The 24,021-nt window shown below is 43.6% G+C and overlaps 1 protein-coding gene and 1 long non-coding RNA gene across 6 annotated transcripts in view; one reads left to right on the forward strand and one right to left on the reverse strand.

The window, feature by feature from the left end:
• LOC309664594 overlaps positions 1 to 22,200 on the forward strand; it is a 135,604-nt gene extending 113,404 nt beyond the window's left edge. The window contains exon 2 of the long non-coding RNA XR_014265948.1: positions 16,623 to 22,200. This is a non-coding gene — a long non-coding RNA (uncharacterized lncRNA). The remainder of the gene's footprint in view (positions 1 to 16,622) is intronic.
• GARNL3 (GTPase activating Rap/RanGAP domain like 3) overlaps positions 1 to 24,021 on the reverse strand; it is a 154,204-nt gene that overhangs the window by 118,412 nt on the left and 11,771 nt on the right. For 3 of the 5 annotated variants that reach the window (XM_082470056.1, XM_082470058.1, XM_082470059.1), the window contains exon 2: positions 11,534 to 11,704. In XM_082470056.1, the coding sequence (XP_082326182.1) occupies positions 11,534 to 11,676 (143 nt within the window). In that variant the 5' untranslated portion in view covers positions 11,677 to 11,704. Of the gene's footprint in view, positions 1 to 11,529; positions 11,732 to 24,021 lie in introns of those variants that run through there. The other 2 variants (XM_082470063.1, XM_082470062.1) reach the window with 2 other exon arrangements.

Consider the following 24,021-nt stretch of genomic DNA (forward strand, 5'->3'; position numbering starts at 1 on the left):
TATAGTTATGCCAGATGTTACCATTGGGGGAAACTGGGTAAAGGGTACCTGGGATCTCTTTGTGTTATTTCTTATAACTGCATATGAATCTATTATGCTCTCAAAATAAAAAGGTTAATTTAAAAAAACCCTGTATCTGAGTTGAAATTCATTCACTCATTCCATAAACAGTTCCTGAGCACCTATGAGGTCCCAGGTACTGGGCCAGGTGCTAAACCTGAGACGTGTGCTCCCTGCAGTCATAGCACTTACGGCGCGGTGGGAAAATATAAAGGACATCGGACGTCACAGGAACAAAAACATTGTGCAAGCACATCACACCTGTGTATAGCAAATTTGGTAAACTGTACAATAGCCTCTTTTGTCTCCTTCTTGAGTAGCATATGCCATCTTGGGATATGAGAGGCCTGTCACTCTGCTCAGTTCAAGACCCACCATCCAGAAACCTGGGAGCTGCTACCTAGAAAATGATTCCTGCAAAGTGTTATGTCCGCACATCTGCTCCCTCCCTCCCCAATCTTTAGCGACCTTGGCTTCTCCTTTCCTATAATGTCAAGACTGAAGGGATTTCTAGCTCAGAGTACAATTTGGTTTGGGAAACACTGCTCCACAGGATACCTGCACATGCATGACCACAAAGGGTTAAACAGAAACGTATTTAAGGAAAAAAAATCAGCAGACAACATATGTTGCTGCGTACCTCCCTGGATCACCTGTAGATTTAACTTCTTTGGAGAAATCCCTCCAAAGCGTGCCTTCCCAAGTTCTCAAAGCTTCTCTCCTGAGATTCCCAGACTGCCCCCAACTGTACCTAGACCCTGAAGGGAGGCATGCTGTACAGAGTGGGCACTTCTGAACAGTCCTGTGGGCAGCGAGAATCCTAGAGAACACCAAGGTCATTCCGACCCTCGCTACTCAGAGTGGTCCTTTTCCCTGAGCTGATTAGAAATGCAGACCCTCAGGCCCCATCCCAGACCTAATGAGACAGAATCAGCATTTTTAACAAGATCCCCTGAGGATTCAAATGCACACTGAACTTTGAGAAGCACTGACCCTGGTTCTCAAAACCTAGCTATATGTCAGAATCACCTGGATTTCTTCTCTAATTTGTCTTATTTCTTCAAGATGCAGAAAAATGAAGAATAATATAATGAACATTACAGATACAGCTGAAACCCCTGTGTACCTCTCCTTGATCTCATTTTCATCTCTCTCTCCCTTGAAACAATCACTAAATAATTTGGTTCGCACTCCCTGCTTATTTTTTATATTTGTACTACGGAGTCATAAACCATATGCAGTACTGTTTAGTGTGATCTTAAATTTTACACAAATGTATACCACACCGTGACCATCTCCCTGCAACTAGCTTCTTTGAACGATTTGCGTTTGAGATTTGTACACATTGATACCTGTATCACTCACAGTGCTGTGTAGTCTCCTGCTGTATCACTATCCCACTGATTCTCCATTCCCCCATGGCTGGACATTTCCTCAGTGATCATCTCCATTATTTAGCCAGCTTAGTCCTTCATCTCACGGGTCCTCACTATTTGATACCCAGATCCCTACAATAGCCTGGTCAGTCTTCCTGCCACCTCAGCATAGGATCTTAGGGTAGAAGAGACTTCCAGAGATGTCCAGGGACTTCCAGGTCCAGAGACTTAAGGGTCATTTGGTGTCCAGTCTGGTATCTGTGATAGTGTATTCTCTACCAGATACTTGAAATACAGCCAGCAAGTCTCTACTTACACACTATTAGTGATAAAGAAACAGTTTGCCCCAGGGCACTCCAGTCTTCCTGTCAAACAGTTTTTTTCTACATTGAACTGAAATCCATCACACTTTAATTTCCACCAGCTGGTCCTACATCTTCACCCTTTCACTTCTTCTTAATTTCCTTACCATCACTTCCACACGCCCGGCCAGCTGTCCTGTCTGGCCCGCTTGCCCTGTCTCAGCACTCCAGCTACAAGGCCCTTCTTCATTTCCTTCAACTTGCTGAGCATCTTCTCATCTTAGGACCTGGAATGAGCTCTCCAAACTCCTTCTTCTTCCTGACCCCACCTCCACCCCCAGATTAGAAATTACAAAGAGGGTATTGGATTAACATCTGCCTCCTCTACTAAAATATAAGCTTCACAATGGCAGGTTCTCTGTTGGTTTTGTTCAATGCAAAATCCTTAGCTTGTAACATAATACCTGGTACAGAGTTAGCTCTTAGTGGGGTTTTATTTAATAATGAGTGAATGAATGAATGAATGAAAGCAAGCCAGCCAACTCTTTGGGGCCATATAAAACAAGATCACCTCTACAGGAAAGCCCTTCAAATGTCTGAGGAGAGCCACCATGTCCCCTAGGGTTTTTCTTCTTTACCGGGGGCCAGGAGTGACACAGGAGGGTGAGGCCAGCCACACTAGATAGGTACCTAGAGAAGGGGCAGGGCAAACACAGGGACCACTTCATAACTTTCTCTAGGATCAGGCCTGGAGAGACACCCCCAGGTGCTCACAAGTCCACTGTCAGCTGCTGCTGGAAATGAACTGCATTACACAGCATATTCATGAAATTTGTTTTTGAGTCAGACATGAAAATACTGTAAATGTTGCATCAGGTTAATCTCAAACAATTCACTTCAGAGGTTAATACAATGCCAGTAATATGAGCAAACAAAAAAATGCTGTGGGGGCCATCACAATGAACACATTGTGACATCATTCACCAGCCATTAGCTCATGATGAGGCTGGCATTCCCTATGTCTAGAGATTGGCATCTTTCAATAAATAGGCAATACAATTAAGTGCAATGGATCAACACTGTAACATTAAAAAGTGAATCATCTGCAAGTGTCAAACTCATCCAACTGTGAACTTAAGATTCTTGCATTTTATTGCCTGTAAATTATAGGACAATAAAAAATTACTTTAGAATGTCATACAGAAAAAAAAAAAACTCTGATCCTAAACTTAACTAACATCTATATGTACAGAGAAATTACATGTACATAAGTGTTGCCTGATATTTACTCAACTCTGTCTAACCCACCACTAATTCACGGCCTGATTTTAGGCAAGAAACAGCCTTTTGTGGGCTCTCAGTTCTACAACTGTAAAATGGGGCTTGATTAATGAATTAATTCAACAAATACTGATAACCATGGGACAATCCTCATAGGGCTGTTGCACTTAATGAGAAAATACATATGAAGCACTTAGCAGGCGAATAGTCTTGAGCACAATTACTATTTGAAGAAACAGAGGTTGTGCATCATTAGGAAGGTGTGTGCATGTGAAGAACAACACAAAGAAGAAAAAAAGTCTCTTTGTGGAAATCTAGAGATAAGCTAGATTCTCCTGTAATCTAAAACGCTCTCACTTTAGGAAGTAGCTGTTAGGGAGGAAAAACTTTCCCTTTACGCTCTTATGTTCTGTAACTGGTACCTGTGAATTAAGCTGACAAAAGACAGATTAACAGGAGAAGAGGCATACAAATTTTATTTCTAACTTTACATGCACAAGGCCTGCACAGAAAAGAAAACCCAAAGTAGCAGTTAGACTCAGAGGCTTATATACTATTTTAACAAAGGGCAATAAATTGTGGAGAAGTCACAAGACAAAAGAAAAGGGATTTGGGGCTTCTAGGAGTAGTAAATCATGGGAAGGTAGATATATGGGGGAAAGCAATGGTAGATAGGGTTATTTAGTAAGGTTTCTTTATACAGACTCATCTTGGTGCCTTCTCTGTCTCTGGTGATACGGACTGTTCTCCTCCTCTTGGTAGAGAGAGGGGAGGGGGCACTTTTACAAAGAGAAATTTATGCCCTGCTTTTAGGCAGATCGGGGGAGGGCAGAGAGTTCTTCCTGTGTCTGCTTTTTCTCAATTGCCTTCAGCTCAAAATAATCCTTATGCCAAAGTGGCATATTTTGGGGTGGTATATTTTGATCTCCTTTATAGTCAATACCAGTATGTGAAAAATTCTTAGTCTTAAGCATAAAAGTATATAAATCCTTGTGGAACTGACTGAATTTTGTCTTGAGGTAACCTAGGAGAGGCGGGAAGGCCCTGGCTGCTTTTTAAATGGCCTCTGTATTGTATTCTAATTTTCTGGACCAATTTAGATCCACTTCATGCTTCTCTGTGTTGTGTTTTTCTCCAGGTACATTCAGACCACGTAGTGGAAGAAAAGCAGCTTACTCTGTGCTTTTAAGGTCAAACTATATTTGTGAAAGATTTTCTAAAATGTTTATTTCACCAAGGTAGTCTGATCCTGAGACAGTCTACAAAAATGAGACTTTGAGACCAAGGATGAGGGAGAGTGTTGAGGGAGGTGGAGAACATTCTTCAAAGAAAGCAAAAGAGTAGATCAACCAAACTCACAGACGTATAGGAGGCAAAAGCATTTTAACTAAGAACACTTCTTACTATAGAAGATGACAGGAAAGCAACCAGCCTGCATTCAAAGCCAAATGCGATGTATAAAAATGAGTGTTGGCTTAGGTGAATTTAGGGCAGGGCAGCCTAAACTATTTCCTTTTGCCTCCTAAAAGCAATGATTAAAAAGAGTCATACTCTCTAGTCACTATTTATAGTGTGTCCTTATGGTGTTCTGCACTGTACTTTGAGATGAGGTGAGCACCAAAATGGGTTGCTGGCCCTTGAGGACTATAAAATTGGAAAGAATAGACAACGCGAATAGTCAAAGGAATAGAATTTTAGTAATGGCATAACCTCCTTGAGGAAGAATGATTGCTGTTAGTGATTATTCCTACAGGGGATGTGGAGCTCAGTGGTGCAGCTTCTGTTCCCAGAAAAGGACCAGGATGTCCTGGCAGAGTGATGCCGTACTCCTCCCTGACTTAGATCACACGGAGCAGCAACTCAGTGTTGAACCCTACGCCACCCTTGAGCAGTGAAGATCCACATTCCTCTCCCTTCCATTCAGGCCACTCACCTCCCTGGGGACCTCACTGCTCCAGCGCCTTCAAATACTACCTCTATGCTAACAACTCCCCAGACCAAATCTCCAACTCAATCTTTCTCTCCAACTGCAAGTTCAGACTTACAGCTGTCGGACATGGTTCTGCGGACACCCCTGGGGGCCTCTAAAACATAACATGCCCTGAGTCACCCTCACTTCCACTCCTCACTCACATCTCAGTCAGCAGAGCTGCCATCTTCTTCCCAGTCACTCGAGGTGCAAGTTCAGAGTCATCGCCCAGGTCTTCTCTCACATCCAACATCTTAATCAGTCTCCAGGCCCCGGTACAGGCCCCACACAGTGTTGCTTTTGATTGTTGTATATTTGTATCTGTATTTCACTCTTTGAAGAGGTAAAACTCACTTGCTTCAAAACTCACAAGAGTCCAAAAGGCCATACAGGGGTAAGTTTGTCCTCTCCTCCCTCCTCAGCCCCTCATTTCCTCTCCCCACCAGCAACCTCTATTGTTTATTGTGTGTCTGCCAGAGATGCTGTATGCATTTACAAAGAAAGAGAAATACATATTCCCTTTTGCCTTTGGTAAATGGTAGCATACTATACACAACTCCACTCCTTGTTTTTGTTGTTTTTCTATTTAATGTATTTTGGAGATCTTTCCAAATCAGTACCAAAAGATCCTCCATATTCTTTCTTATGGCTACATACTATTCCACTGAGTAGATGTACTGTATTTTATTTAACCAGTTTCCTAGGTAAATGGTTTTCAACCTTTCGCTACTACTAATAAACTGCAATGCATAACCTTGTATATGCCATTTTGCATGTGAGGATATTTCTAGAATTCCATCATGTCTTTTAGTCCCTTGCCACTTCTCCCCTTTCCATTTTCACGTTCTCTGCTTTAGCTCAGACCTGCATCGTTGCAGGAGCCTCCTAACTGGCATGTCTGCTCTATTATCTTTAACTTACCCAACAAGCATTTAGTGAGCACTTTCTATGCGCCACATACTCTGCTACGACAGGGAAGAACAAGAGAATAAAAACAAACAGAACAAAACAAAACCCCCTCCTAACCAGACCCACACAGATCCTAGCCTGTCTCACAATTATCTGAGCTTTGGGAGCTTTTTAATAAATCAAGCTGCTCTCTTCTCTGTGTTTGGAATCGGTTGAGAATTAGAGACAGGAGTCAGGCAAATGGAAATCAAAACATCAGTTCCCTCACTGTCAGAGTTTCATTGGCAAATGTGGCTGAGCCCGACAGCCACATAGACTTCCTACTACTTCCCCCAAGTTTAGACCTGGAGCAGCCCACTTGCGGGAGAGTCTGGTCTGCAGAGAGGCAGCTACTCGCCTGAATGGTTGCCGAGGAATCATTGTCTCATGACTATCGAGCTCCAAGAGGGGATACCGAGGCAGGTGGGCCTCCACACCTGTCTCTAGAAGACACAGGTGTGTTTTTCCATGTGGAAACAGGAGAAGAGCTAACGCACAAGCTCGGTGGGCAACCAGATCCCAAAGGTAAGAGAGGAAAAGAGGAAGGGGCAAGTCAGCTGTCCAGCCTCTTTCCTCCATGGGACTGGAAGAGAAGTTTCTTCATGGAAACAATAGAATTTCCCCAACAGTAAACCCAAAGGCTTTCTCTCCAGCTTTATGTTTTAAAATCAAGTATTCCTTTACTCAGGAGCAAACTAGGTCTATTGAGGCTTTTGGAAGCTATTTTAAAATGTCTAAATACGAAATTGCCTAATATTTGTATCACGCCTTGATGATAAACTCTTTCAAATACGTGGCAACTTTCTCCAAAAGATCAAAAAGCAAACCACTGCTAATTCAGCCGAGTGAGGGAAATTAAGTCTGAATTATACTTTTTAAGAAATCCAACTTATTGGTAGTATATTGTAATTAATCACAGGAAGGACTGATGGGAAAAAAGAATGGGCAGATAATTCAGATGGAATTAAAAACTTTTCAAACTTTCTTCCTTCTGCTCCTGGCTGACATCCGTTTAAGGCAGAATGCCCCTCAAATAACCATCTTTCCAATAGCTTTCCTTTGTCTTTTCCTAATGTGTTGAGCTAATGAGGAAACTTTGCCTCTTGTAGGGTCGGACATGGCCCTGAAAGGAGGTTATGAATGAGGAGACGTGAGGATGGAGAGAGACTCGCCATCTGCCTTCTGCCCTCCCTTCCCAACTGAAACGGCGTTTTCAGAGGAGCCCCATGGCTTCCGAATCCTCAAATTCAATGGAAGATTTTAGTTTCGATCTTCAAACTTTCTGTTATATTTGACACCTTCAGCCAGATCCCTGGGTCCCACAACTAAGGATTCTAATTAAATAGGTTCCATGATCTATATTTTTGAACAAACTTCCTAAGTTATTTTTGTGACCGGTCAGAGAGCACTGCCCTTCTTGAAACTCCTCCACTGGCTTCTCTGACCCCTTTGAATTCTGTTCTCCTACCTCCTGACCACCCCTGCTCTGTTTGCCAGGGCAAGCAGAACTACCCCCTCTGCCCCTGGTAACAGACACTCCCCCACAGAACCAGGAATGGACGTGTGACCCAGGCTGGGCAACTACAGTCCTTCCCCAGGGTTCTTTTAACTGATGGGGAAGATTTTTCCTCTCAAGTTGCAAGTCTGTGAGAACATACCCCATGCTGCCTGAAATCACGCCCACGGCTGCATGGTGAAAACTCATGGACGGCAGGAGACAGTGAGGTCAACAGGCAGAGAGAAGCAGGGCTAAGGGGTGGAGGTTGAGGGCGTAAGAGAAGAATGGACTGATTGTTGGCACTAGAGTCCCTGGATCCAGTCACTCCCTGAAGCGAGCGAGATCTGTCCCTTCCCGTAGTTTGGTTACATTAACCTATACATTCTCCTTTTTGGCCTAAACTATTTTGAGTTTGGTTGCTGTTACTCACAACCGACGAGCCCCTCCCTAGTCCATCGCTTAATTGTCTTCCTGGCCTCCTCACTGTACATATCAGTGAAATTAACTCTTAAAACTCAGAGCTCAAACCATCACTTGTCTGTCTCAAAAGCCACTCAGACTCCCAATGTCCTGGCATTAAGTACAACACCTTTCACAATATGTCCCCCAATTTGACCTTCCAAACTTCCTCCTACTTCACCATACAAGCTGCAAACCAGGATCCAGCCATCCAGAATACCCTCCTCCCCACCTCTGCCAATTAAAATCTACTCAAGAAAAAGAAAAGAAGGAAGGAACGTTCTCCTCCTTTTTCAAGATCCACTTCACATTACTCTCCCTAAGAAGACTTTTCTAAGAACTTCCTTCCTCCAAAGATGTAAATGTACCCCTCTTCAGCCCCCACGGCAGTATCTAATGATCTCTGTCCTATTCTTCACCCCACCACCCATGCATTTACCAGGTCCACTCTAACCTTCCTCCTAAATATTTCTTAACTCAATCCCATTGTTCCTGCCACTCATCAGAACACTTAATATCTCCTATCCGGCCACTCTGATAGGTCTCCCTGCCACCAGCTTTATCCTCCTGCAATCTAGCTGCCCACTGACACCAGTTATCTTTCCAGTATGCAAATCTGATCATGCTGTGCTCTGGCTGAGAGAGTTAAGACCAAACTTCCTAGCAGGCAGGTTAAGCCCTCCCATTCCCCAGTGACTTGGCTTCTGTCTGCCATCCCAGGCTCACCGCTCCCCAAGAAGCTCCAGCTGGACCAGACTGTTTGTGGTTCCCCTCAAATCCAGAGTGGTTTAACGCTGCTGGCCTTTGCACAGACAGTCTCCTCTGTCTGGGGAGGCCTCCTTCACCTCTGCCTGGTAAAGTTCCCACACTTCAAGTAGTCTCTCCACTGAGAAATCTCCTTGGATTGCCCTAGGTAACGGCACTTCCATAAGCCTCGCTTAATCTGGAAGGAGATGCTTCCTTTGCATACCCAGTGCTTAGCACAGGACCCAGCACAGCACACAGATGCTCAGTAGGTTCTTTCATAGATACCAAAAGCCTTTTCTGGTGACAGTAGGCCTTGTATGACCAAGGGACCTAGCACAAGGCCCAACTTTGTACTTGGTCAACTTTATTGGTGTCCAGTCCGGTCCTGCTATAATCTTCACCCGACAATACCAAGACACCCTGTGGACATCGACATCCCATAAACACTTTGCTCCTGACGGCACCGCTGAGCACACTGAGATTAGGAGATGGGCACTGGCGCTAGACAGATGTAGGTTCAAATCCCTGCTCTGTCACTTACAAGCTGTGCGACCTGAACAAGTCTCTTAACTCTTCTGGACCTCAGCTTCCTCATCTTTAAGATGGAGCCTGCAGTAGTTACCTGTTTTTTTGTGAAGACTAAAAGAGAAAACGCATTTGGGATGTTTGCACAAGTGCCTGGTACACAGGTAATCAATTAAGTTTGCTGAATGAATGAGTTAATGAATGAGCAGCCCACAGAATGGCAGCGGTTCTTAAAAGACGCATCTTTCTAGCCTGTTTTCCAGAAAACCCAACATCTGGTTCCCGGTGGAATCAGTTTCAAGTCCGGCCCCTGAGTCTGGGGTGCAGCCCTTGGCCGGACCCCGCCCGCCCTGTTCTCACGGCAGCTTCGCTAGCCCTGCGGCCGCCAATCACCAGGGCCTGGTCCCACTCCTAACCAGATTCACCAATAGGACCCGGAAGGCGCCACCTCGGGCTGCTTCCGCTGCGTCTTATAGGCTTCCCGGCAGTCCTGCCCGCCCCTTTGACTACGTCATCCGCGCGGCGCACTGTGGGGCTTGTAGTCTAGAAAGAAGCAGTGCTGTGAGTCCCTCCTGGAGCTTCAGAGGAAGGAAGAGTGGCCCTTCCCCCCACTCCCCCACCTACCTCCACCCCCCCACCCCCCCGCTCCACCTTTGGTAGATAAAGCCCAGGCTTCCCTGCCCTCCTTTCTAGAGCGCTGGAGCTGCCCACACGCGGGTTACCAGCGGCCCCCAAGAAACAGGAGCATTTCGCCCAGATTAATTCAGCATTCACTGAAATTTTAGATTTCAGTTTCAGATCAAGGAGACATTCAATTCCCATATTCTCATAAGTGGACCTACCAGGCCACGGTGGGAGGTATGGTGGCAGCTCTGAAAAGGCAGCGGTGACTCCAGACTTCTCTAGTTTCCCAGAGGAACCCAGAAGAACCTTGTCTATTTCAAATTGTATCATCGTTTAAAGTCAGGCAAGCTATCAATGGCTCCTCACTGCTCGAGATATAAAAATTCATACTCCTTAGCTAGGCGTATAAGGTACTTCATAACTATTTTGTATTTATTTTTGTGTGGTTACATTTTTAAAAGCAGCATTTCTCATTTGCTGCACAAGAGAATCCCCTGGGGAGCGTTATAAAATATTGGTATTTGTGTCCCACCCTAGACCTGGGTATCTTGGGCGGATGGTGCAGGCTTTCATATGTGTTAAAGCTCCCAGGGTGATTCTCCTGTGCAGCCAGGGTTGAGAACCACTGCTTTAATGCCTGTCAACACTGCTGGGACCCACTTTCATGGATCCGCGCCTTTGCTCTGCACTTTCCTCTGTTTAAAGTGGCTTTCTTCCCCTTTCCTGCCTGGTGCGATGGTCATCCTGCCTGGCTAAGAGCAACTGCTCCCCGTTTTCCTCCCTGTCCTCCCGCAGATCCCCTCCTCCTATAGCACATTATACATGCTTCTTTTCTAACAGCGCTGGAGTTATTTGGTTACTTGTCTGCCTCCCTGGAAAGGCTGTCCCTGAAGAGTCCTCTTTCACCCACTCCAGAGCCACTGAATCAGAATCTCTGGGGTTGGCCTTAGGTACAGTAAGCATCAATAATATTCGTTGCATTGAACTGATGAAGCATCTCATTTGCTTTTAAGACAATCAGATCGTTGCACCTAGTTGCCTTTGATTCCCCTGGAAAGCTAAGCACCACTGTGTTGTAGTATCTTCTTCATTCATTACTTATTCATTCATCCAACAAATATTGTACAGCATAACAAAGCCCTGGGGATTCAGGAGTAAACAGGAAAACATAGTTACCACCCTATGGGACATGGAATCTATTAATATATTAGTTATAGCATAGTTATTATCATTGCTTCTGAATAATAATTGGAATTTTTTCCCCTTCTAGATACTATTTGATATTCATGGGCGAGGAGATGTCTTATTCTCTTATATCCCCAGTATGTTGCTGGCACATTGAGGGCATTCTGTAAGTGTTTATTGAATCAAGGTACCACATTTCATAGCACTTGTCACAATTTGTTCATATTTATTTGTATGATTATTTGATTAACGGCTATCTGTTCCATGAGCTGTAAATCCCCTGAGGACAGGAACTGAATCTCTTTTGCCTGCCATGCCTGAGACAAGGCCTGGCCAGAGTAGGTGCTCAATGAACATTGCTAAGTAAGTAAGTAAATAAATAAATAAATACACATAAGTCACCATTAAGAACAGAAGTGAAATCTCCCAACCAAATATCCACTCCTCTCTCTCTCATTTTTCTTCCCCCCAAAGATAATTTTCTTCCTGAGCATTAAGGGGTTTCAAGTTAGAGTGAGCATGAGCCCCAACTGAGATGATGCTTCTCTTACTTACTTACAGGTTGACCTGGGCCTCTACTTCAGGGTCTTTTGTTGGCCACGTCTGCAGGGGCTGGATGCCAAAGGAGAGAGACGACTTGGCTTTCCATAGAAGGGTCTGTGCCATCTGACTCCCACTGGACCCTTTCGTCAGCGGATCCATCAGTGGGCCTGGAGGCTGCAGTGCTGTACTGAAACAGAAAGAGTTGGGAAAGGCACTGAGAACAGAGAAGAACACGGGCCCATCGCTGGCCCATTCTGGCCACTCCTCCCCAGGGGCCAGCCCATCAGTAATGAGGAGGGGGTAAAGCCAAGGCCCTCCCAAGACCCAGGTACCCCACTAAGGCAGCACCACGCCCTTCCTGCACACTGTGGCCTCGTGGCCCTGGAACCGTCCAAATCCTATCACATCCCTCAGCAATGAGTGGAGTCCTCCACACTCTCAAGTCAGCGGGGTCGAAGGTAAAAGGAGGAAGGTGAGCATGTGAACCATCACAAACTTATTTAGAAAAAGGCAACATTCACTGAGGAAGGGAAAGCTCTGTCTAGAGTACCTTCAGAGGATGGACCTCATGGCCATTGGTGTTTAGTCCAGGAGTGCCTGGTTTATCTCCCAATTTCCATTTAAAATAGCCAAGAAAAGCCATAAAAAGAGCCTACGCTGGCAACAACACTGTAGACAAAAGGACCAAACACACATTCAAGAGTAACAGCATAGAGGAAGTAAGCAGTAAATCCTTGCTGAATTAACAAATGGGAATAAATTGGGAAATGCACTGCTGAAACATGCCTGCTTCTTTCTCTGATGACACAGCGAGGAAGGAGGTAAGGTGATTCTGGGATGAAGAAGGGTGGCTTTGTTAGGGAAATGTAGGCATCCCTGTTTTTTCTGATTGGAATTATTTTCTGAGCCAATCAGTAGCGTTCTTCCCCCACCTCTACCTCAGGTGACACACAAATAAGCAAAGAAAATCCAAATACTTGGAAATGGGAAAATAAAAATAAAAAGCAATCTTAGGTAACACTTATGTCAAAAGGGACTCTTTATATTGTCTTCTTAATAAAACGCCATGACAAGGCAAAAGACAAAAGACCTAGTGGTCTTATTAGTGAGGAAGAGGCATCTGCACAGGGAGCCACCATCCTGCTGCAGGGTTTGGATGCCAAGAGAAGTGACTCCATACAGCCTGGGTATTTGGAGCCAGATGGGCACTGCCCACTCCCAAGCTGCTACAGTAGTACCAATTATAGGCTGCAGGCATGTTGCAAAAGAAAAAAAGGCCACTCTTTCCAGGTCCCCCTGGTATTCCTCCTTCATAAGTGATGACCTAGCCTCCCCCATCACCTTACCTGGGCCTGAGAAGCTACAGGCTGCATATCTGACCCAGACTGCTGGATAATCTTACTCTAAGCTGGCTTCAGGCCACTTATCTTGGCAGAAACTCTATAGACATGAAAGGCTCAAGCCTTCCACATACGACAAATGGCAAGAAGGGAAGGTTCTGCTATGATGTCAGTTGTTCTTTACTCACTGGAACCTCAAGTCTTCTGCAACCCAGTGTCACTAGAGTTTATGGCTGCCTTAGCAATAAACAAACAAATAAATAACAAAGCAGGGCTTCTGGATGAGAGACATATTTTTTTCTTTGAACCCTCTAGATTTTTTTTAAATTACAAAAATAACACTTGTATGCAAAACTTTTATTAAGAAAATGTTCCTTTCTTAATCATGCAAGTTAAAAAAAAAGAAAAGGAAAGAAGCTGCTCCTAAGAGAAACCAATAAGCAGGACAGGGAGGTGAGGTTTCATTTTCAGGCAAAGTCCTGTGAAGGTTCAGCTTCAACTTGAGTGGAGCTGGGCTGTCCCACGCGGCAGCCACGCGCCACCTGTGACCACTGAGCAAGGAAATGGGGGCAGGCAAAGCAAGACGTGCGTGTGTAAAACACACACCGGACTTGGAAGACTTAGTACAAGTAACAAAGGATGCAGAACGTCTCAACAAGTTTTATATTGATTACATGTTGAAGATAAAGTGTATTAGAATTGATTTTAATGTGGCTACTAGAAAACGTAAAATCACACACATAGCTTGCTTTACAATCTGCTCGAGGTTGGTTACACCTCAGAGCTGTCCCACCTGCGACGAGGAACTGAGGGCCCCGGGCCGGGGTGAGGGCTGTAAAGTCCCCGGGTACTTGGCGCTCTCTGCACACGTGGGCAAAGCAGCTGCGGTGAGCAAGGGCAGCCCACCTAGGAAGAGTCGCCGCCCAGGTGTGGGTACTGGAGAAAAAGTGCACTGAAGAGGGGAGGGGAGAAGATTCCAGAAATGGTGAGGGGATCTGAGGGGACCCGATGGCAGGCACGACATCCCCACCTCCACTCCCTTTCCTCTTCCAGTTAACGGTTTGGTATTATTCCCATCACTCCTCTCTCTATGCATTTGCAACCTTTATGTGACACACATACGGAGAATATATAACGCTCTGTGACTTGCTCTTCTCCCTAAACCACAGTCTTAGACATCTTTGTAAATCAGTAAATAAGGTACATCTTAACATGGAACTTTACAGAATGAGATAACCTCATATGCTGCTTACATTTTTTTAATCTTTAAATACTAAGATTATTTCATTGTTTTAGTGTGTTATTGTCTAGCCCTTTCATCTTTAAAATTTGTTTAGAAACACTTAAATGCTAGTTCTTTTAAACCTTTCCCACCATTTAATTTTGTCTTTTTGCCATATCTTTACCCTTAGAGTTTCTGAGTTCCTTTTTAATACTTTCATCTAATTCTTTAGCTTCATTTTCTAACTGTTCAGATGCTGTCTCATCACTGTTAATTTTAATCATTTTTCTCATTTCTGTTATCTTTTCTAGTCTTAACTTTCTAATTTAAAAAATGTACATTCCTCTTAATCTTCTGACATATTTTATCTTTCTTGTCTCACTATTTAAAATATTCAGCAGAGGAAGAACTTCTTGGAAAATGGCAGAGGAAGTGCTCATTTGCATAACTCCTTGGAACCCATGGAAATAAGAAAAAATAGCCCAATACATAGAAGAAAACTCACTGAAACAAGAGAATGACCAAACTCCATGCTATAATTCTGAAGGTCTGCTGTATACAATTAATCGTGGACAGACTGAAAGCGAACATCAAGGTCTACCTAGCTTATGTAACGTGAGGGAGATGGGCAAGAATGTTCTAAAGGCCGACAGTGCCCGATCTGGAGGGCTGAGGCCTGGAAGCATGGGCAGCACTGGGGCAGAAGCTGTTTGTTCTTTGTTTTTCCTGCCCCAGCTTTTTAACAAGAAGGGGTGGCCTAATCTGAGGAAAAGCTGAAGGAGAGAAGGAAAAGTATATCTTAAGAGCCATTTGAACCTCTTGAAAGATATTAACCAATTACATTTGAACCCACTAAAAGAAGGTCCACGAATCATGGGAAATCGCACTGACCCAGACCCTCTTTGGAGGAGGCTGTCTGCCCTGAAGTGGGGGTGGGGAGGGCTGAAAATTTAAGGGGAGTCCTGCCACGGGGTCACATACACCATAGGCACAGGGGACTCTGCAGACAGGAGGGCAGGCATGGGGAGAGAGTAAAATCAGATGGCACATTCCCACTGTCTCTGTCCCACTTCCCAAGAAGCATCAAAGCCAGACCTCCGGCACCAGCTCTGAAAGAGAAGATTCACCATCACTCATAGAGACGGGGAAAGGAGTCAAGGTGAATCTACCCATATTATCAGTGTGTAAACACAGACCCAGACAGAGCTGCTTCTATCCCAGATGAACATGCAGGAAAAATCTAGCACAGGACCTATGAAAAGAGGTTTGCAAAAGGCAGATGACGAGTACAGACGAGAAGATTTTTAACAGGAATCAGATGAAACATGTAACAGCTTTGTTTTCTCAAGAAAATGAGAGAGCAAGAACTCAAAACAAAAGATCAAATAATACATAGACAGACTTCTCAAGGTTCTAGGATAAAAATCCCAGAGTGTGACAGGAAAAGGGTTGGTTCACGTCATGGAGGTGCTTTCTGGGAGGGGAGTGGGCCTGAAGGGGAGGAAATGAGGGCCTCTGTGAGCGAATCTCCGGAGCGGAGCGGGGGCTGTGTATGTGTGTGGTTTCCTCCTGGCCTGGGGGCAGCCCTCAGAAGCACACAGCTTACGATTTTCTTCTCTGTGACTCCCAAGCCCTCAGGGCAACTTGAGTGTTCATATCGTGAGTCTAAACAGATGGGAGTAAAGAGAAATGTGGCCTCCCTCTGCTGATGGCCACGAGGATGCAGTCACTGAGAAGAACTGTCCAGCAGCCCCAGATGGGGACTAGCAGCTGTGGGGGCCATGGCCAGGCCTGCTGAGGCCCAGTGATGCAGCGAGAAACAGACCGCGGGGGAACACAACTGTGGCACAAGTGCTGTCTCTCTCATACACTGGTAGGTAGACCCCTGAAGGCAGCAAAATGGCATAGAAGGTAACAAGGTCTCAGTTCTGGCTCCTTCGGTGTGGCTGATATCTCCCCTGGTGAGGGCTGCATGGATCACTGAGCTGCAGCCATGATTTCATGAGGAACACGGGAAACTTCTGGGAGCCACACCCACTCCCTTGTTATTGACCTTGTATCTTCGTTTGGATTGTTGGCTGAAAACAACCTTAAACCAAGCACAAATCATCATTCTTGCTTATCTGCAACCAAGATCAGCATTTGGGGCCTGAGCTGGCTCAGTAGCCAAGGGAGCCGTAACCCCTACACAGCTGGGGGCAGCGGGAAGACAAATCCCTTCTGTCCCCAAATCGAAACTGCCCCTCCCACACGCCGTCACTCCCCATCTTGCAACATTCTTCCTCCGTGGCACTCACCGCCACTGGAGCCTTCCCAGTTATGTGTTTGTTTACTGGTACAGTGTCTGCCTCCCGCCCTCCCTCCACTGGAATGTTAGGTCCATGAGAGCAGGGGCCCCACCTGCCTTGTTCACGGTCTACGCCCAGTGCCTAGCACAGAGAAAGGCTCAGTAAATATGTTTGTTTGTTTTTATAAACAAATAAATTTATTTATTTATTTTTGGCTGCGTTGGGTCTTTGTTGCTGCGTGCGGGCTTTCTCTAGTTGCGGCGAGTGGGGTCTACTCTTCGTTGTGGTGCGCGGGTTTCTCATTGTGGTGGCTTCTCTTGTTGCGGAGCACGGGCTCTAGGCGTGCAGGCTTCGGTAGTTGTGGTATGCAGGCTCAGTAGTTGTGGCTCGTGGGCTCTAGAGCGCAGGCTCAGTAGTTGTGGTGCACGGGCTTAGTTGCTCCACGGCACGTGGGATCTTCCCAGACCAGGGCTCAAACCCGTGTCCCCTGCATTGGCAGGCGGATTCTTAACCACTGTGCCACCAGGGAAGTCCAGTAAATATATTTTGAATGAATAAGTGACTACGGGAATGCCGCAAAAATATAAGGAAAGTGTTCATGTGGAATAGAGAGACTTTGTCGGGCTGTTCTGGCCCTGTTTGAATGAGGTCGCTGGTGGCCCCAGTCAGACCGCTATGGGACCTACTCTATTTCTTTATCAACCTCTGGCAGGGAGCTGCTCTGTGAGGACTGTGGCAAGTGGAGCAAAGGCAATCCATCTGCCGAGCATCAGCCCAGGCCTGGTATACGGCACTGACGCTAGCAAAGACTTCATGGCTGGCAGCTCTTCTAAAGACACTTGTCTCTCTGGTCATAAAATGTGAGACAGGCATTTATGTCCTAACTTTCATTTGTGTTAAAACTATGCAATCACCGACACTTAACTGTTGGAAAATCCACTTCACGCTGCCATCTGAGTCTTGATTTCCCATTTTTACTTCCTCGCCCACTAAAACGGCTCCAAGATAGGTGTGCCAGGTATGTAGCCGCACACCAGTGTGTGCTACCAACTTTGGATCAGTGTGTCTTATTTATGTTTGCTGTGATTGAAGAAAGATGCTGTCTGTGGCAGATATTTTGGAACAACTTGCAAAAGTTGGAAGGCTAAGACGTAATGTCCTAACCTGCTTGGCAGTTTAGAGTTCTGGACATGATTTAGCGTCCACACTCTAAATCAGATGCACTCATGAGAGACTGGTGGGGAACGGAGCCAGGCAGATGAAGGGAGAGGACAAAGGGCATCCGCTTGCTTTTATAGATCATGACAGAGCTGTTGTGGTCCTGGGGTCAGCAGCTTCCTGATTCTCTGGCTTTCTGAGGGAGTAGGGGCAGCTTTGGGCATCAAAGTAGAGTTGGTTCTGCTGTTGGCTTAGGTGGCAGCTGCTTCTTGATAGATCAGCTTCTTGTTATGCAGTGGCAGCCTCCCTGATCAGTGCAGAGCACAGTGGTTCTGGGGGCAGGAGTTGTGACTGGGAGCTCAGACTAGAATCTGCTCTCCGGCCCTGCCAACAATTCTGTAAGCACTTAATTTCCATATCACTATTATATCTCATTCTGTTTCTACCAGGTAAAGTGAATTCTGTTGTCTGCAACAGATTACTGACCGATAGGCCTTATATAGTGATGTTTGTCCAATTGAGTTTTGAGCTTAACAGTTTGTGTGACCCCGTGCAGAGTGCAGAGTACGCACAATCTTTTTCTGGTGGGAGCAGTGGTATAACCTCCAGCGGGCAAGAAAAAGAGACTATGTACTTTGATGGGAAGACATTTTGCCTTGTGAGTTTAAAAGAGAGCTTGCTCAAAGCACTAGGCATTTCTGTTCCAATCAGCAAAGAGGTGCTGAAGGGCAACCAAAAGAACATACACTAGTTGCGGACACTTCTAAGGTCACTGCTACGCTGGAGCAGTGACTGTGAGATCACTACCCCCAACCTGCTTTTGTGTTGTCTTGAGCCTTTCCAGGTGTGTCACCTAAAACTGTTGTATCCAAAAGTGCACTGAAAACACAGAAGAGTTGAGAAATACTTAACCTCCAGTAATAAAAATTTTACTGCATCTTGAAGTAGCCATGTTAGCTTGGGGCGCACTGACTGCTGGAATGTACTTTTCGCGTATTGAGTCCAGTCTGTTTCATTATCCCTCGTACTCACTGTGATTTTAGGTCTAGCCCTGGGCCATGCACAGAGTGGGCCTGATTCCTTTTTCGTATGACATCCTTTCAAATGTGGGAGGGCAGCTTTTATATCCTCTGTGAATTTTCTCTTTTTCAAGTAAAACACCCCCTCTCCCTACTGAAATCTTTTTTTCTTTACTGGACCATTCCCATCAGACATAAATATCTTTATAAAACAAAAGCAGAACACCCCAAACCAGAAACAAATAAAGCAGTTTTTCAACTCACATCCCTTCCACCCCTGCGAAAAGCTGACTAGGTTCACTGTTTCCAGTTCCTGTCCTTCCATTATCTCTCAAAGCCAGTCCAGTGCGACTTTCATCCTTACTGTTCCAAAGGACAGCTCTTGTCAAAGGCCACCTATGACCCACATGATGCTAAACCGATGGTCAATTCTTGGCTCTCCACTGGGTGACCCAGTAGCAATATTTGACACAAAAAAATCATTCCCTCTTTCTGTTTTTTTTAAAAATGTTTATTTATACTAATTCCTCCACCCCCCCCCCAAATTAAATTACATCATGTATCCATGACACAATGGTTTCACATATAAGTTTCAAAGTCTAACTTTTACTTGGAATTTATATGAAGAGTTAACCTAAGTCCATCAAATCATAGTCATCCTTCCCACTAATAGTCTATTTATTGATCCCCTTTTCCTAAAGTCTCCTGGTATCCCATACATTTTTTCCCACAAATTTTTTACCTTTCCCTATTTCACTATGATTCATAGTCACATTAAAGAACAAAACAAAAACCTGGATGCATTCTTTCAAACATCTCCTACCTGAGGGTCCATATCTACACTGTACAGTAAGGCAGCCACAAACCACACGTGGCTCTTGAGCACTTAAAATGTGGCTGCTCTGAAATACAAAGGATCATGAGAGATTACTACAAGCAACTTTATGCCAATAAAATGGACAACCTGGGAGAAATGGACAAATTCTTAGAAAAGCACAACCTTCCAAGACTGAACCAGGAAGAAATAGAAAATATGAACAGACCAGTCACAAGCACTGAAATTGAAACTGTGATTAAAAATCTTCCAACAAACAAAAGTCCAGGACCAGATGGCTTCACAGGCAAATTCTACAAACATTTAGAGAAGAGCTAACACCTATCCTTCTCAAAGTCTTCCAAAATATAGCAGAGGGAGGAACACTCCCAAACTCATTCTACGAGGTCACCATCACCCTGATACCAAAACCAGACAAAGGTGTTACATAAAAAGAAAACTACAGGCTAATATCTCTGATGAACATAGATGCAAAAATCCTAAACAAAATACTAGCAAACAGAATCCAACAGCACATTAAAAGGATCATACACCATGATCAAGTGGGGTTTATCCCAGGAATGCAAGTATTCTTCAATATATGCAAATCAATCAATGTGATACACCATATTAACAAATTGAAGGAGAAAAACCATATGATCATCTCAATAGATCCAGAAAAAGGTTTTGACAAAATTCAACACCCATTTATGATAAAAACTCTCCAGAAAGTAGGCATAGAGGGAACTTACCTCAACATAATAAAGGCCATATATGACAAACCCACAGCCAAAATCGTTCTCAATGGTGAAAAACTGAAACCATTTCCTCTAAGATCAGGAACAAGGTAAGGTTGCCCACACTCACCACTCTTATTCAACACAGTTTTGGAAGATTTAGCCACAGCAATCAGAGCAGGAAAAGAAATAAAAGGAATCCAAAGTGGAAAAGATAAAGTAAAACTGTCACTGTTTGCAGATGACATGATACTATACATAGACAACCTAAAGATGCTACCACAAAACTACTAGAGCTAATCAATGAATTTGGTAGAGTAGCAGGATACAAAATTAATGCACAGAAATCTCTTGCATTCCTATACACTAATGATGAAATATCTGAAAGAGAAATTAAGGAAACACTCCCATTTACCACTGCAACAAAAAGAATAAAATACCTAGGAATAAACCTACCTAAGGAGACAAAAGACCTGTATGCAGAAAACTATAAGACACTGATGAAAGAAATTAAAGATGATACAAACAGGTGGAGAGATATACTATGTTCTTGGATTGGAAGAATCAACATTGTGAAAATGACTATATTACCCAAAGCAATCTACACATTCAATGCAATCCCTATCAAACTATCAATGGCATTTTTCACAGAATTAGAACAAAAAATCGCACAATTTGTATGGAAACACAAAAGACCCCGAATAGCCAAAACAATCTTGAGAAAGAAAAACGGAGCTGGAGGAATCAGGCTCCCAGACTTCAGACTATACTACAAAGCTGCAGTAATCCAGACAGTACAGTACTGGCACAAAAACAGAAATATATATCAATGGAACAGGACAGAAAGCCCAGAGATAAACCCATGCACATATTGTCACCTTATCCTTGATAAAGGAGGCAAGAATATACAATGGAGAAAAGACAGCCTCTTCAATAAGTGGTGCTGGGAAAACTGGACAGCTACATGTAAAAGAATGAAATTAGAACACTCCCTAACACCATACACAAAAATAAACTCAAAATGGATTAAAGACCTAAATGTAAGGCCAGACACTATAAAACTCTTAGAGGAAAACATAGGCAGAACACTCTATGACATAAATCACAGCAAGATCCTTTTTGACCCACCTCCTACAGAAGTGGAAATAAAAACAAAAATAAACAAATGGGACCTAATGAAACTTTAAAGCTTTTGCACAGCAAAGGAAACCATAAACAAGATGAAAAGACAACCCTCAGAATGGGAGAAAATATTTGCAAATGAAGCAACTGACAAAGGATTAATCTCTAAATATACAGGCAGCTCATGCAGCTCAATATCAAAAAAACAAACAACTGAATCCAAAAATGGGCAGAAGACCTAAACAGACATTTCTCCAAAGAAGATATACAGATTGCCAACAAACACATGAAAGGATGCTCAACATCACTAGTCATTAGAGAAATGCAAATCAAAACTACAATGAGGTATCACCTCACACCAGTCAGAATGGCCATCATCAAAAAATCTACAAACAATAAGTGCTGGAGAGGGTGTGGAGAAAAGGGAACCCTCTTGCACTGTTGGTGAGAATGTAAATTGATACAGCCACTATGGAGAACAGTATGGAGGTTCCTTAAAAACTAAAAATAGAACTACCATACGAGCCAGCAATCCCACTACTGGGCATATATCCTGAGAAAACCATAATTCAAAAAGAGTCATGTACCACAATGTTCATTGCAGCACTATTTACCATAGCCAGGACATGGAAGCAACCTAAGTGTCCATCGACAGATGAATGGATAAAGAAGATGTGGCACATATATACAATGGAATATTACTCAGCCATAAAAAGAAACGACATTGAATTATTTGTAGTGAGGTGGATGGACGTAAAGTCTGTCATACAGAGTGAAGTAAGTCAGAAACAGAAAAACAAATACCGTATGCTAACACATATATATGGAATCTACAAAAAAAAATGGTTCTAATGAACCTAGGGGCAGGACAGGAATAAAGACACAGACGTAGGGAATGGACTTGAGGACATGGGGAGGGGGAAGATTAAGCTGGGACGAAGTGCGAAAGTAGCATTGACATATATACACTACCAAAAGTAAAATAGATAGCTAGTGGGAAGCAGCTGCATGGCACAGGGAGATCAGCTCGGTGCTTTGCGACCACCTAGAGGGGTGGGATAGGGAGGGTGGGAGGGAGACGCCAAGAGGGAGGGGATATGGGGATATACGTAGGCATATAGCTGATTCACTTTGTTATACAGCAGAAAGTAACAGAACACTGTAAAGCAATTATACTCCAATAAAGATGTTAAAAAAAAAATGTGGCTGCTCTGAACTGAGATGCTGAAGTGTAAAATACATACCAGATTTCAAAGACAGTACTGAAAAGAAAAGGAAAGTATCTTAATTATTCTTAATATTGATTACATGTTAAAATGATAACATTTTGGATATACTGAGTTAAACAAAATAAACTATTGAAATTAATTTCATTCTTTTTTCACTTTTTAAAATATGGCCACTAGAAAATCTTAAATTCCATATGTAATTCTACATACTTGCTATCACCAGAAGGAGCCACTTACTTCGTTTCACTAAACATCCAAGAACATCCTAGATATCTTTCCAAGTCAGAATACAGATTGGTATCAGTCTTTTTAACAGATGATTAGTATCGTATTGACACATTCCTGATGGACTTTTTTTTACACTTTTACAAGCAATCCTACAGTGAACTGGAGCCTTCTATATACAGCTTCTTGGGCAGCCACACCTCATTGCTAACTCATATTTGCCTCCTGTCCTCTAAGATCCTAGCTCAAGAGACAACCACACGTGTGGTTCAGACTTTCCAACACCTCTACACTTGCGTGCTGCTTTAAAATTTTTTTCCCCAGGAAAACCAGCAGTGAGTCTCACTGTACAGGCCAAATCTCCTGATTTTCCTACAGCATGGTTTGTCAGACTTCATCTCTGTTCAGATCTTCAGCTCTGGAAACCAGACAACCAAATATAATTTCTCATATTAACTTTCTAAAGCAAAGCTAATTTGACTATTGTCTTCCTCCAAGAAAGGAATCTGGTTTGTATTAACTTAAACTCTTAGTGAATAATAAAAGTTGTTTTTTTCCCTTCTCTTAGGAGAACAGACATAATATGAAAATTAATTTTCTCTGCTGGCCCTAAGAGCCCATTATGTCAGCCCGATACAAGACAGCTCCCAATAGCCTTTCTCAGGAAGACGGCTGTTTTTCCAGAAGAAAATTGACAGCAGCAGATCTATTTGTGATTAAATACTTAAGGGCCTGACACACAAAAAAAGAATAATGACATAATATAGAGGGACAAAGGCTGTGAAAACAGCTCACATTAAAATGCTTGTTTACAAGCATTGGGGAAGAAAAGTCTCCTGAAAAAAAAAAAGAAAAAAAAATCTAAGAATCTAAGAGTCAGGAGAAACATAAGGAAGAAGAAAAGAAGGCAACCAAATGCATAATGGATAACTGTTCTTTTCTGATTCTGTCTTGGCCTGGAAAGCCATCTTTAGGAACACTAAAGCATTTGTCTTGGCATCAAATTTGTTCTCACAAGGCGTGGGTTATATGCATTACTAATAAGGAAGCCGCTATGTAGGAAGCAGTATCTGGGAAAGTGGAAAATATGTTTTCCATTTGTAATTCAAAATCTTCTGTCTATGTAGGGCTCTTCCCTCCCTGTGGCTAAACATAGTAAGCATAATTTAACCACTCAACTAAGGTAGTCTTTTACAATGAGTACTAAAAAATGCAGAAATCCCATTCTGTGACTCTAGGGTGACATCTGGGTATCTATAATTTGGAAAGCTTCCCAAATTTAATGGCACTTTTTTTGGGCAGGGGGGCAATCCAGTATCCATTCCCCTTCTTCTGGTAACAGTACTATGA

Source organism: Balaenoptera physalus (assembly GCF_965194825.1).
Source record: "Balaenoptera physalus genome assembly, chromosome: 7".
Taxonomy (NCBI): domain Eukaryota; kingdom Metazoa; phylum Chordata; class Mammalia; order Artiodactyla; family Balaenopteridae; genus Balaenoptera; species Balaenoptera physalus.